The 13439-nt window shown below is 37.5% G+C and overlaps 1 protein-coding gene across 3 annotated transcripts in view; it reads left to right on the top strand.

Moving 5' to 3' along the window:
* The window catches only part of LOC117301351 (roundabout homolog 1-like), an 85110-nt gene that overhangs the window by 25708 nt on the left and 45963 nt on the right, over positions 1-13439 (top strand). For all 3 annotated transcript variants that reach the window (XM_033785276.1, XM_033785277.1, XM_033785275.1), the window contains exon 4: positions 12461-12651. In XM_033785276.1, the coding sequence (XP_033641167.1) occupies positions 12461-12651 (191 nt within the window). The remainder of the gene's footprint in view (positions 1-12460; positions 12652-13439) is intronic.

The raw sequence follows: 13439 nt of genomic DNA, 5'->3' as shown, positions 1-13439 counted from the left end.
GCCCTTGAAATGCCCCAGTAAAATTTACAATTTCCTCATAGGGTACCCTTTACCAAGGAGGAAATGCCTTGGTGCCCTTGCCCTTTCAAAAACAAAGCATACAGGCCTGCTGAGCTTAGACAATTCCTATATTGATGCTCATTCCTTACAGGGTGCCCTTTACCAAGGAGGAAATTCCTTGATGCCCTTGCCCTTTCAAAAACCAAGCATAGGCCTACAGGCATTCTGGCAAGCCACACTATGTTATTTGAGTTCTATATATCCATCCACATCAACTGGTGACATATTAATGGCAAATGTGGTCAGAGAAAAGCAATCAATGCCATGGAATCTTATAAATAACTTCCCTACTAGTGCTGCTCTTGTTGGTTATGTTGACTTCAATTCTCACCTCAGCAGACACTGTTGACAAGGAATGATGGACTAAGCCCAAAGATTCACTTAGCATAGTTTATACTACTTGATTGTTGTTGTGGGTGTCTTTTGTAGCGTCTGTAGATTGAAGTGGTTAATACCCCCAGTAGAAATTTACAATTTCCTCTTAGGGTACCCTTTACCAAGGAGGAAATGCCTTGGTGCCCTTGCCCTTTCAAAAACAAAACATACAGGCCTGCTGAGCTTAGACAATTCCTAAGTTGATGTTCAATATAAAAGGCTCTTGGTCCTGTTGACAACTTCAAGTGGGCGTTCAACCTTCCCAAGATCTTTAAGATTAACTCAGGATTTACAGAGTGAAATGCCTTAAAGACACTGGACACTTTGGGTAATTGTCAAAGACCAGTCTTCTCACTTGGTGTATCTCAACATATGCACAAAATAATAAACCTTTGAAAATTTGAACTCAATTGGTCGTCGAAGTTGCAAGATAATAATGGAAGAAAAAACACCCTTGTCACATGAATTTGTGTGCGTGGTTTTGGGACCTCAAAATCTAATTCTGAGGTCTCAAAATCAAATTCAAATATTTAAGTGGAAAACTTGTTCTTTCTCGAAAACTACGTTACTTCAGAGGGAGCCGTTTCTCACAATGTTTTATACTGTCAACAGCTCTCCATTGCTTGTAACCAAGTAAGTTTTTATGCCAACAATTATTTTGAGTAATAAGTGTCCAGTGCCTTTAACACAAAGCTTAAAGGGTGTACAGTGTATGAACTTTTTGTAGGGACAAAAAACACAATGTCCACAGATTTACACTTAACATACACAGCTTGAAGATAATGATAGTAGAAAGCTTCCCTGAACAGATTACGTGCTGAGGTGCTGTTTTGGGGTCATGAGTAAAACAATGTCATAAAATTAATTTTGGTTTCATGAGACTAAAGTTAGTTTAAGTAAGCATTTACAAACGTATTTTCATGACATTGTTATACTCATTTTTCAAAAACTACAGCACCTCAGTAAGTAATATTTGAAGGGAAGCTTTCCACTATCATTATCTTCAAACCCTGTAAGTTTAATGTAAATCTATGGACATTTTGAAAAAGTACCCAAATCCTTTAAATGATACATCAATGAAAAAGACTATGTTCTGCTCTCAACACTTCTCCTGTCTTTGTGTTCAACAAATACCACTGAATCTACAGTGCTTCAGAAGACCAGCAGGCGCTTCATTTTCTTAGTTCAAAGATGACTTTGATAATTTTACCAGCAAGACCCTAACAAGTATCTTTCCAGCTAAGAAAGGAGATAAATTCCTCTATAATTCCAGTGTCAAATTGAATGCCATCTGGATAAATTTCTCTACATTGATGTGTCCTGCACCTTCCGAATGCTGCTAATAAGTTTGTTAAAGATGCTATGTCAGATTTTTGGCCGATTTGACCCAAACATTTTAATTTAAAATTCAATAGGTATTTTGATGGGGGTTGAGAAAGTTACAAGCTTTCATTTGAGCCATTGCTCGACAAAGTCCGCCAATTATTAGTAGCAGTGAAATAAAGTGCTCAAAATTAGTTTTTGTCAGGATCCCGACAATATATCACGTGACCAACTCTTATGTGTTTTATAAGAAACGTTTTAAATTTTTGTCATGGTTCCTGACCATTAAAAGTAAAAGTTAAACTTTTTTCCGTTAGAGCAGGTGATACTCTTTGAAATACCATTCACTCATAAAAAAATCTTTTTTGAATGTTTCGGGCTAATGCACTTTACATATAGCCACTATTTGGTTGGTTAGTTCGTGGACCACAGCCAGCCAGCCCTAAAAACAGATAATCAGTTCAAATTATAAGGAATATTAAACATCAAACAAGGATCAGCTCAGTTGTTAATTGCCATTTAAAAGCTGGCTTCATGCATTTTGTATACCAATTTTACATATTTAAAGCTAGTTGAAGAGATGGCCATAGCTTTTCATCCAAACCGAACCTTCGTCAAAGCCATACAAATATAAACATATCTATTTATAGGAAAAAAGGGAGAAAAGCCATGTATAGAGATTCCCATTACATATACATGTACGTCATCTTATTTTCATTGTAGTCATGTCAGATGTGATGGCTAAATTTATATGACAAGACAAATAATTCCATCTTGATAAAGTATGGCTTAATCTAAATGTCATTTTACCATAAGGCTCAAGGATGTAAACTTAAACCATATCTGCTTCAATCCGATCAGCAAGAGGTTTGATCCTTTTTGATGGACTTGGTGTCCAGGCCAAACAACCGTCTCCTTTGCTCAAGGCTAAGCATTATGGTTTTACAGAGGCAACAAGTTTATTACTAAAAACGAGTTGGGATCTTTGGAGAGATAGTCTTAGCTTTTGATCCAAACAGGACCTTTGACGGAGGTATTAACAGTACAAATAAATATCCGTTCATATCATTATTAGAGACAGTAGACACTATTTGTACCTGTCAAAGACCAGTCCTCTCACTTGGTGTATCTCAACATATACATAAAATGACAAACCAGTGAAAATTTGAGCACAATCGGTCGTCGAAATTGCGAGATAATAGAGAAAGAAAAAACACCCTAGTCATACGAAGTTGTGTGCTTTCAGATGCTTGATTTCGAGACCTCAAATTCTAAATCTGAGGTCTCGAAATCAAATTCGTGGAAAATTACTTCTTTCCCAAAAACTACGTCACTTCAGAGGGAGCTGTTTCTCACAATGTTTTATACTAACAACCTCTCCCCATTACTCGTAATCAAGAAAGGTTTTATGATAATAACCATTTTGAGTAATTACCAATAGTGTCCACTGCCTTTAAAGAGAGGAGCAAGAAGGATTAAGAGAAAAGGTATCCAGAAAAATGGTGGGAAAAATAAAGCCGATCAAATTTATTAATACAAACAAAGCCTAATATAGTGATTCCCATATATCATCTTTTTTTTTCATTGTCGTCATGTCAGATTAGATGGCTAAATTTATATGACAAGACAAATCATTCCACAAAAGTATGGCTTATTCTGAAGTCATTTTACCATACGGCTCAAGGACAGATATCTGCTTCAATCGGATCAGCAAGAGGTTGATCCTTTTTGATGGACTTGATGTCCAAGCTAAACAAAGATCTACTTTAAGACTTTGCTCAATGCTAAGCATTATGGTTTCACAGAGGCAACACTCCTTGTACAAATTTGAAACCTGATGAAGTGGTCGACGGGGCCAGAGCCTGTGCAATTATGATTGTTTGTCTAAACATAAAACCGTTTCTGAACCGGTTGGTTACAATCGGTTACACGTGTAACCCTCCGTTTCATTAAAAGGGCTTTAAAAATCGTTCACACAACAACCGCGGATGAGCTCAAAACTATTGTGTCTTCATCAATAATAATTTATTCGAACCATCATATAAATCCTAATACCAATTGGATTGGAATGTTGTTAACTGCATCTGTATTACTATTAGAAAAAAAAAAAGAATACATTCAACGTGATGTGCATACGGTCCAATTTCAGAGAGCTGCTTAAGCAGAAAATGTTGTTCTTAGCAAAAAATAGCAGGATACCACTCACAAGATGTTCATGTGAAATGGTGTTTTGGCTGGAAACCTTTTTCTGGTAAGCATAATTGCGTTGTTCTAAGCTACTGTTTATGCTTGATGTCCTCTGTTGTTAGTCCAGTCTAAATCAGGAGCTCGGGCAGATCAGGCACAAATCCATTGATTCACAACAAGACCTTGTATTCATGAGTTCACTAAACTCAGACTGCTAAGAAGCTTTTTGAGAATATATTTACCCTAAATATTACGTTGAGAAAGTATCAAAGGGGTAGAAAGTACCAAAAGGGTACGCAATATGAATTTTAAAGTGCCTTGACAGAACCACACCAGCTTTAAGAGCATTACTCATTAAATAAATACTTAAAATGGCTCACAGGGGAGGCCATTTTAGCCAGACTTTCTACCAATCTACCATTATGATGTCATTGCATCAGTTGGTTGTGATTCATTACTCCAGTGGGAGTCAGTCAGTAAGTGTACGGTTGGGAGTTGAAGTCTGATCATTGCTTTGTTGACTCCCATGGTTGAGAGGTCTAATGGTGGTATACACTGTATTATTAGTACCTTTGTTTAAAGGGACTGGACACCTTTGGTAATTGTCAAAGACCAGTCTTCTCACTTTGTGTATCTCAAGTTGAGATACACAAAGTGAGAAACATGTGCATAAAATAACAAACCTGTGACAATTTGAAATCAATTGGTCATCAAAGTTGCGAGAGAATAATGGGGGAAAAAACCACCCTTGTCGCACAAGTTGTGTGCTTACAGATGCCTTGAATCTGAGACCGATCAGCTGAGGTATTGATTTCAATTCAAAGATTTTAGTGAGAAACTACTTCTTTCTCAAAAACTACTTTACTTCAGAGGGAGCTGTTTCTCACAATGTTGTATACTAACAACAGCTCTCCATTGCTTCTTTCAATTGAGGTTTTCTGCTAACAATTAATTTGAGTAATTACCAACAGTGTCCAATTTTTGTGGGTACTTTTTGTAACACAAAACACAATGTCCACAGACTAACATTAAACTTACACTGTTTGAAGATAATGTTGGTAGAAAGCTTCCCTTAAAATATTACTTGCTGAGCTGGTGAAGTTTTTGAAAAAAGAGTAAAACAAGGTCAAGGTCACAATAATAAATGTTGTCTCAGTTTTAGCAGTTTCAGTATATTTTACATACTAAAATAATTTTCATGCAAGGTTTTATTCATTTTCTCAAAAACAACGTTACCTCAGCAAATAATATGTTAAGGGAATCTTTCTATCATCATTATCTCCAAGTTTAATGTAAATCTGTGGACAGTGTGTTTTATGCTTTACAAAAAGAACCCAGACCCTTTAACCTGCTGCTTCTCATAGTCATGCACCTTCTTGTGACCCATGCACCTTCTTGTGACCTCGTGTTTTTGGATAATATTTACTTGTTTGTACTATACAAAATTCAGGAACATAAATAAGGTCAGATGCTACTTCCTCTCTCAGTAAATGTTCAATCTATGAATCTCATCTGTCTGGATCTGGAAAAGAATATTAAGCTGAGGCTAGGCAGACCTTGTTGCATATTATATTATTTTTGGTTGCGTTTGCGTGAAACCATTCAGCGTTTCTCATTATACGTTGAAGAACAGAAGATTAATAAACTCACAAAATATCAAAGTCAGGAATAGAAGAACCCAAGCCTGATATTTCACAGAGCAGCAAAGGCGATTGCGTCCCTGCCCCCTGGTCATTGCCTTGGTGCCCTTGAAATGCTTCAGTACAAATTTACAATTTCCTCATAGGGTGCCCTTTACAAGGGGAGAAAATTAAGGGGAAATTGTTCTTGGTGCCCTTGCCCTTTCAAAAAATGAAGCTTACAGGCCAGAGAACCAGTAGTCTGTTTGAGATGTAGGAGACCGATACGTCTGCATCACATTGATCAGATTTGAAGCAATCTAATAATGTACCCTCTCCAATTGAATAAATCTTATAACAAGTTTGATAGGGTTAGTGAGTGATAAAGACCAATAAGAAGGAGTGTCAAATCCAGCTTGAGAATTGATGAGATCCTTTAAAGGTCAAACAGTTTTAATAATCCGCAAAATCTTTTCTGTTTAGACCTATTTGATATTACACCTCTGTCCTAAATATCGCCACGCAAGACTGATGTGAGATAGGAGCTAGGTGATGGGGGTATGGATTATCTGCAACATCTTTTGGCTGGGAGTTCTTAAATAACCAATTAGAGAGGAAGAGACAGGGAGAGATGGTGTGGGTGTTCTCAAGAAAGACTCTGAGTTCCCCAAGGTGTTGTCTTCAGCCTTGCTGTCAATCATGAGTATACTGTGTTGGAATGGATGATTGCTATGGTGTGGTGCTCTTATTAGCCTAATGTTATTCTGACCCATGGTAGTGTTGATATGTGTATTTCTGCCTTGGGAAACCATGGACAAACACAATCACTGATTACAACACATGAGGGAATACTATACATCTCCACTTCTAATGGCTATTCTTATGCGCTTCCTAATTGCGTAATTTACCCCCATGGTGGTAATGCTGTTGATACAGAATATGTCCCTGTGTAAGTAAGGACATAAAGTAATTTTTATGGAAGGCTTCAGTTTGTTTGGGTTGAGCAAGACATAGCAATTCATGTTGTTCTGTATTCCATGCAGGTGTGTATTGACAGTTGATCCCATTCCCATGTGATACTATGTTCTTTGATTGAGAGTGAATTGATGTAGAAACTAATCCAGTCTTAGACTCATTCCCAGATGAATCACAGGCACCAGTCCCACTCACTCTTTTGTTCCCTTGACGTTGTTTACGTTAATAATTGTGTTTTTGACTTGATTCCCCACTTGTGTATGTCAAGAGTTAGTTAGAGGAATTCTTGGTTTGAAACGCCTATAATGACTCTCAAGTAGTTTTACATTGCTTGTGGGGTTATTGAGCTAAAATGAGCCCGTAGTTTTGACAGTCTGGCTTGTGCTTTTGTCTGTGCGAATGTTGGGTTGTATGTGGTTATTATACAGCCACCAGCACTGTATATAAAGCAAGCTGGCTCCAGACAAGATTGCTACCATTGTAGTGTCTATTATCCTGCAGGTTTAGCTGTCCACTTTCAGCTCCATCATTCAGTAAATTAGCACCCTGGAATCCTGCGCTTTGATGTTGCTGACAATACCACTGCTTGGCCGCCATCTAGAGGTCCATCAGCTCACATTGTGTCTAGTTTACTCACACATGCCATGTATATTGTCCCAAACCAAATAGTTGGGCAGCAATCAAATCAGTTTCACCAGCTCCGCACTGATGGTCAGTTTTATTTGTTTGTTGCACTGGCCCGAGCCAGGTAACACAACACTGTTCACTAACGCCTAAATGAACTCGAATAAAGTATGCTTCCTCCAATTTCACTCAGTTTCAAGGAAAACAGAATCTGCTTTGGCAATCCCCAAAGAATCCTCCACACGATTATTTCAATTGGAAACATATTTTGAATAGGTCTTTCTATAAAACTGTAACTTTGATGACTGCAGACGAGATTTGTGTCTTCATTGAGGTCAATAAGTCAGCATTCTCAGCTGATAGTTTGGCTAATCTGATTTACCTCCCGTCATGTGGTATAAATTGGTGCAATGTTCATGACATCTGTAGGGAGTATTAAGTGAGGTAACTTTAGACTGGTAAAGCAGATACTGTCAAGTTGTCTTGCAATCATTATACTCTCACATCTCTTTTAACAGTTCACCAGTTTACAAAATGTCAAATGATCTTTTAGAATCATTTTACTCTACTCGGAATGCTTTTGATCCTTGCTCTATGCTTAGAGATGTTCATGTAGGTGCGGCACATTTTTACTTTTCAAATGAATACCGTGAAAAACAGAATCAAACAAGGGAATACATTCTGTTTTAAAGTATTAAAATGCAAATACTTGACCACAAAAATCCTTGAGGCTACCTTTTTTTTTAATATAAAAGTAAATGGTAGAACACGTTTTGTGGTGAAAGAAATTTGTGTAAAAAGTTGTCTTTGAATGGTTAAAACTTAAAACCATGATGTGGTTCAACCTTTAGGTAAAGGCACAATCTTCCTGAGTTCAGTTTCTGTTGATTTGCTCTATTCCATCCACACAAGGCAAGAGACACTCAACTTAATTCTACATGATTTGTTAACAAATTATAACCTGAAATGTTTCTGATGTTTTTCACCCACAAAAAGAAACTACTAAAGGTCACTTTGTTTAGTCAGTTTTTAATGTCATTAGTTGCTATTTCATATCTGTAATCTTAACAGGACATTTAGAGAAAAAATAACAAAAAGCACAATCCACATGCAGCTTAAGCGTTTTTCTTAGCAACTGAATATTACTTTTAATAAAAACGATCAATTTAGAGACGTTTCTTGATCAATAAACTTTGCATCCAAAGAGCTCAAAAATTTGCAAACCCCTCTCATTATTAAATCCATACAAATTGCACTAACGACCTTAAAGTCCTGAGCCTACATCTTGTTCCATCAACACATTTCTAGGTGTATTAATTCATTCCTTGACAACCTAGTAAATTTCAACTAGTGGTTTGTGTTTTGTATGTTTCATATTATGAAGCAGCGGTATACAGTCCCTTCCGGGCATGCAGCAGCTACGTACCAGAGATTACAATACCGAAACACAGGATGTCTCAGCGCTGGATTGTTTTGATGACACTGCTAACTACTTCTAAAATTTCACCTGCTACTTCACATAATCTCTGTCACTATTCTGATCTTGAGAAACTCATCACTACCGATTTAGATGAGGGAATCTGTCATTTTAATTCATGAAGTACCAGTTTCAAGGCTGGTTGCTTGCTGACGCGAATGACGGGTGCACCTCGCCAACATGACTCAACTCAGTCAAGTTTTTATTTTTAAAGTTCAAGATGGTAACTTGGCATTTGGTCTGGAATCAGTTTAGCATTGGGGACTGTTCATCACAGCCAGTTTCTTCAGGTTGGGGGAGACCATCTTGTTTAAAGGCAGTGGACACTATTGGTAATGACTCAAAATAATTATTAGCATAAAACCATACTTGGTAACGAGTACTTGGGAGAGGTTGATGGTATAAAACATTGTGAGAAAGGGCTCCCTCTGAAGTGCCATAGTTTTCGAGAAAGAAGTAATTTTCCATGAGTTTGATTTTGAGACCTCAGATTTAGAATTTGAGGTCTCAAAATCAACCATCTAAACGCACACAACTTCGTGTGACAAGGCTGTTTTTTCTTTCATTATTATCTCGCAACTTCGCCGACCAATTGAGCTCAAATTTCCACAGGTTTGTTATTTAATGCATTATGTTGAGATACACCAAGTGAGAAGACTAGTCTTTGACAATTACCAATAGTGTCCAGTTTCTGTAAAGACAGTGCACAGGCTGAATGGGAGCTGAGATGGTTTAAGGAGTGAGTTAAGGCCCAGTGACCAGGGGTAATAATGTGAAGCGCTTTGGGACGCCCTCCTGGTGTGAAAAGGGCTAAAATTGGGTTATTATTATTATTAATGAGTCCTGTCCATGATTGCAGAACATTGTGAAACTTGTTATTTACGCTGAACTTGAAACAAAGGATTTTATAGAAAGTAATGCTATGTGTTTATAATCCTGCATGGACCAATTGTACATGACCCCTTTCTTCACTAGAGCAGACCAAATCATTAAGAATTTACCCATTCAGTTTGCCTTGTGGTTTATTATTATAACATTTATATAAGTGACACATGAAAACTTATTTGAACACTTTTAAATTTGGTTTGATCCAATGATGCCATCTCAGAGCATAACTTGTGGTTGTTTGTGGAATGAGACTAAGTAATGCCAGTGGATTGTCCAGCAGCAGTAAGACCATGGAGTCTGGAGTAAAGGAATGGCTGCTATGATGAGATTATCTGTAAGGCGAGAAGAAGCTGTGTCTCTTTGGGCTTTAACTGCCCCGCATCATCAGCTCATCTCAGCCAGCTACCCACACTCTATGTCCATGGAGAAATACTGGCGAAGCAGTATCAAGCTCATTCAATTGCTTGTTATTGATTGCAGGCTGGCAAAATGAAATGGATTAGTAATTGAAGATCTGTGTGGGGGTTCAATGATCTAACAATCCTCCGTTAAGCTCTTGCAACAGGCAGCTAGCCTCGTACATCAACTCTATCTCATGTGGTGATGTGCTTCTTAAAGGCACTGGACACTTTTGGTATTAAGGTTTATCGCGATTCAGAACCGCAATGCATTATGGGTAGGTAGATGGGGCATTTGCTACCGCGGTGTATGTTGTAACGCACGACGTGCGCACGCATGGCCTATATCTTTGTGTGGGTTCAACAGCGCCCTCTTTTGATATATTGCTACTCGCAATAAACCTTATTTTACTCACAATAATTGTTGGCATACAATTTTAATTGGTTATGAGCAATGGCAAGCTGATGATAATATAAAACATTGTGAGAAACTGCTCCCTCTGAAGTAACCTAGTTTTTGAGAAAGAATTAATTTCTCACTAAAATATTGAACAATTCAGACTATAAGTCTTTTTTAGGCATCAGAAAGCACAATGTGCAACAAGGCTGTTTTCTTTTATGCCTTCCTTTCAACTTCAATGAGTTCTCAAACCCCAAAATGTCCCAGGTTTGTTATTGTATGCATATGTTGGGAAACACCAAGCAGGGAGCTATAAAGCACCAAGTGAGGATACTGGTCTTTGACAAAAACCAAATGTGTCCAGAGCCTAGCCTTTAAGGGAACATGTAGACTGGAATGAGTTGGCTCAAACCTTGCCTTCATATGCACAGATGGTGGATTTGTTAAGATGGTTTTGCTTAATTCCTGTTTGATCTGGTGTTAATTCCTTATGATGGGACACAAGTGACAGATTTCACTAAGTTGGCTAAAAGATGTTGGATTGGTATTGCTTGCTTAGTCTAAGCACATTGAACTTATCATGTATGGTAACCTTGATACAGAGACAGATGATTGGATTGACCTTTTAGTCTGTATTTTAAAGCAGTTGCATCCTTTGGGTTTCTACAAGGTCATCTCCGATGCTAAATAACCAGTCGCGTCTTAAAAAAAAAAACAGTAAATACAAGCAATGACATGTTTTCTTTATGCAGTTGCAATCATGAAATCTTATTTTCCAAGGCCCTGGACCGTTTTACCTTCCAGTCCTGTTTAGGTTTAAAGGTTCAAAATAATTATTAGCATAAAACCCTACTTACAAGTATTGGGGAGCTGTTGATAGTATAAAACATTGTGAAAAACGACGCCCTCTAAAGTAACATAGTTTTCGAGAAAGAAGTAATTTTCCACGATTTGATTTCGAGACCTGGGAATTAGATTTTGAGGTCTTGAAATCAAGCATCTGAAAGCACACAACAACTTCATGTGCCAAGGTTGTTTTTTTTTCTTCATTATTATCTCGCAACTTCGACGACCAATTGAGCTCAAGTTTTCACAGGTTTGTTATTTTATGCATATGTTGAGAGACACCAAGTGAGAAGACTGGTCTTTGACAATTACCAATAGTGTGCAGTGTCTTTAAGGTGGACATGTTGTGTGGATATGAAATGTTGCCAGTTTGGGGTGGTGGGGTCTTATTTGCAGTGGGTACTCGTGAATTTTCGAGAATGGGCTTGCTGATTATAGTTTCAAGCAGATACGTGTTGGATTTACTTTGTGAAATTTTGAAGTGGGGGGGGGGGGGGGTCGTGGCAGCTCCCTGATCTCCCCCCTCCTACAAAAATAAAATAAAAATAAATAAAGTAAATTTAAAATACATATGTTACGAATCATAATCTTGTAGAATGACCCAAAATTTACAATAATTTATAAAAGGGGCAATAGATGCATGTTCTTTGCATACCCATGATGTACATGGACCAAAATAACATGTGGCTCAATGATAGTTGCTTTTATGACTAAATATTTAAATCACCAATGCAAATAAACTTTTTTATATAACACCCAAGCAGATCCTTGCCATTTGATTGGAGGATTGTCCGTCACGTGATAGCAAATAAAAGTACCATTGCACGCTGAGTCACTCGCCGTGCTTTTTCGTTCCATCCGAAAAGTACCATTGCACGCTGGCACGCTGCCAGCGTGCAATGGTACTTTTCGGATGGAACGAAAAAGCTGAGTAAAAACATCACTGCGTGCGTGTGTCTTTGGTAACGCAGCAGGTGTTACTGCAAGAAGGCATAGTAAAATTACTAGCATTCGGCTTCTACAGTTGAAATTGTTTGTTTTGAAAGTTGTTTCTTTCAATTAAAATGACAAAGTTCTACTTGGATGTTATATAAAACAAATAATGAATGTTTTTCATTCGTGCAATGGTGCGAATATGTTCATTCGTTGAAAGCTGGAATGTTCCATTCAACTCGGCTCCGCCTCGTTGAATAGAACATTCCATCTTTCAACTCATGAACATAATTCGCACCATTGCACTCATAAACATTCATTATGTGTATAATGTTTCAATTTTTTTTTCTTGTAGTTTTACGAGACGATTTCCGGACGGATCCATCCGATTCAGTGGGTTTAGCCGGAGAGCCAGTGGTGTTAGAGTGTCAGCCCCCTCGAGGCTACCCAGAGCCTGTAGTCAGCTGGAGTAAAGACGGTCAAGATGTGAATACAGATGGAGACAGAGTCAAGGTGCTACAAGATGGCAACCTCATGATATCACAGGTAATAATAATGTCTTAAAATAATAATAATAATATATGTGATTTATATAGCGCCTACTATGAAGTTATCTCTAAGCAACTCAAAATAACTCTAAATAACTCAAGTAAATTTATTGAAGTTATTGAGCCACAAGTTAGGACAAAACGTGCCCAGAAAATGAACCCAAACTTTTTTTCTCACAGCATACCCAAGGAGTCTTCACGAACTTGAATCATGTCACCATATTTTCAAAAACATTTCGATCAGAAAATATTTAGTTTAAATTACAATAATGACTTATACACTGCAATTTTTAATAGTAGTGTTTTCACCCTCTCCCATTTGAATGAGATGTTATGCTGGAGTTGATAATGTGATGAATGTATTTTGTTGGTAGGTATTTAAGGAAGAAATTAAGGCAATTTTCATTTGAAGATACCTGTAAGGGCAAGATGGTTAACAGTCTTGTACAACAATCTAAATTTACAAAACTATGTGTTCTTAATTTTTTCAACAAAAGATATACCAACTTCTATTGTATTAATTTAGTTTTATCCATACAACGATGTATGTGTGAGCATTGTTTGATTGTTACTTCCTGATTTCTGTTAAAAAAAAATCACAGGCATATATTACTCGGGTGGGATTCAAACCCACAACCTTTTCCAATTCTAGAGCAGTGTCTTACCAACTAGAACAACAGAGAATGCCTGGCGGAGGCAGTTTACATTTTTGTTTTGACATTTTATTGCTTTTTGGCGTGTTTGTTTTTTTAATAAGTGACATCGAAAGTAGGCGCTAAATATTTT

This window comes from Asterias rubens, chromosome 17, assembly GCF_902459465.1.
Source record: "Asterias rubens chromosome 17, eAstRub1.3, whole genome shotgun sequence".
Lineage (NCBI taxonomy): Eukaryota > Metazoa > Echinodermata > Asteroidea > Forcipulatida > Asteriidae > Asterias > Asterias rubens.
Note: the sequence above shows the minus strand (reverse complement) of the source record. Positions and strands in the feature narration are given on the sequence as shown.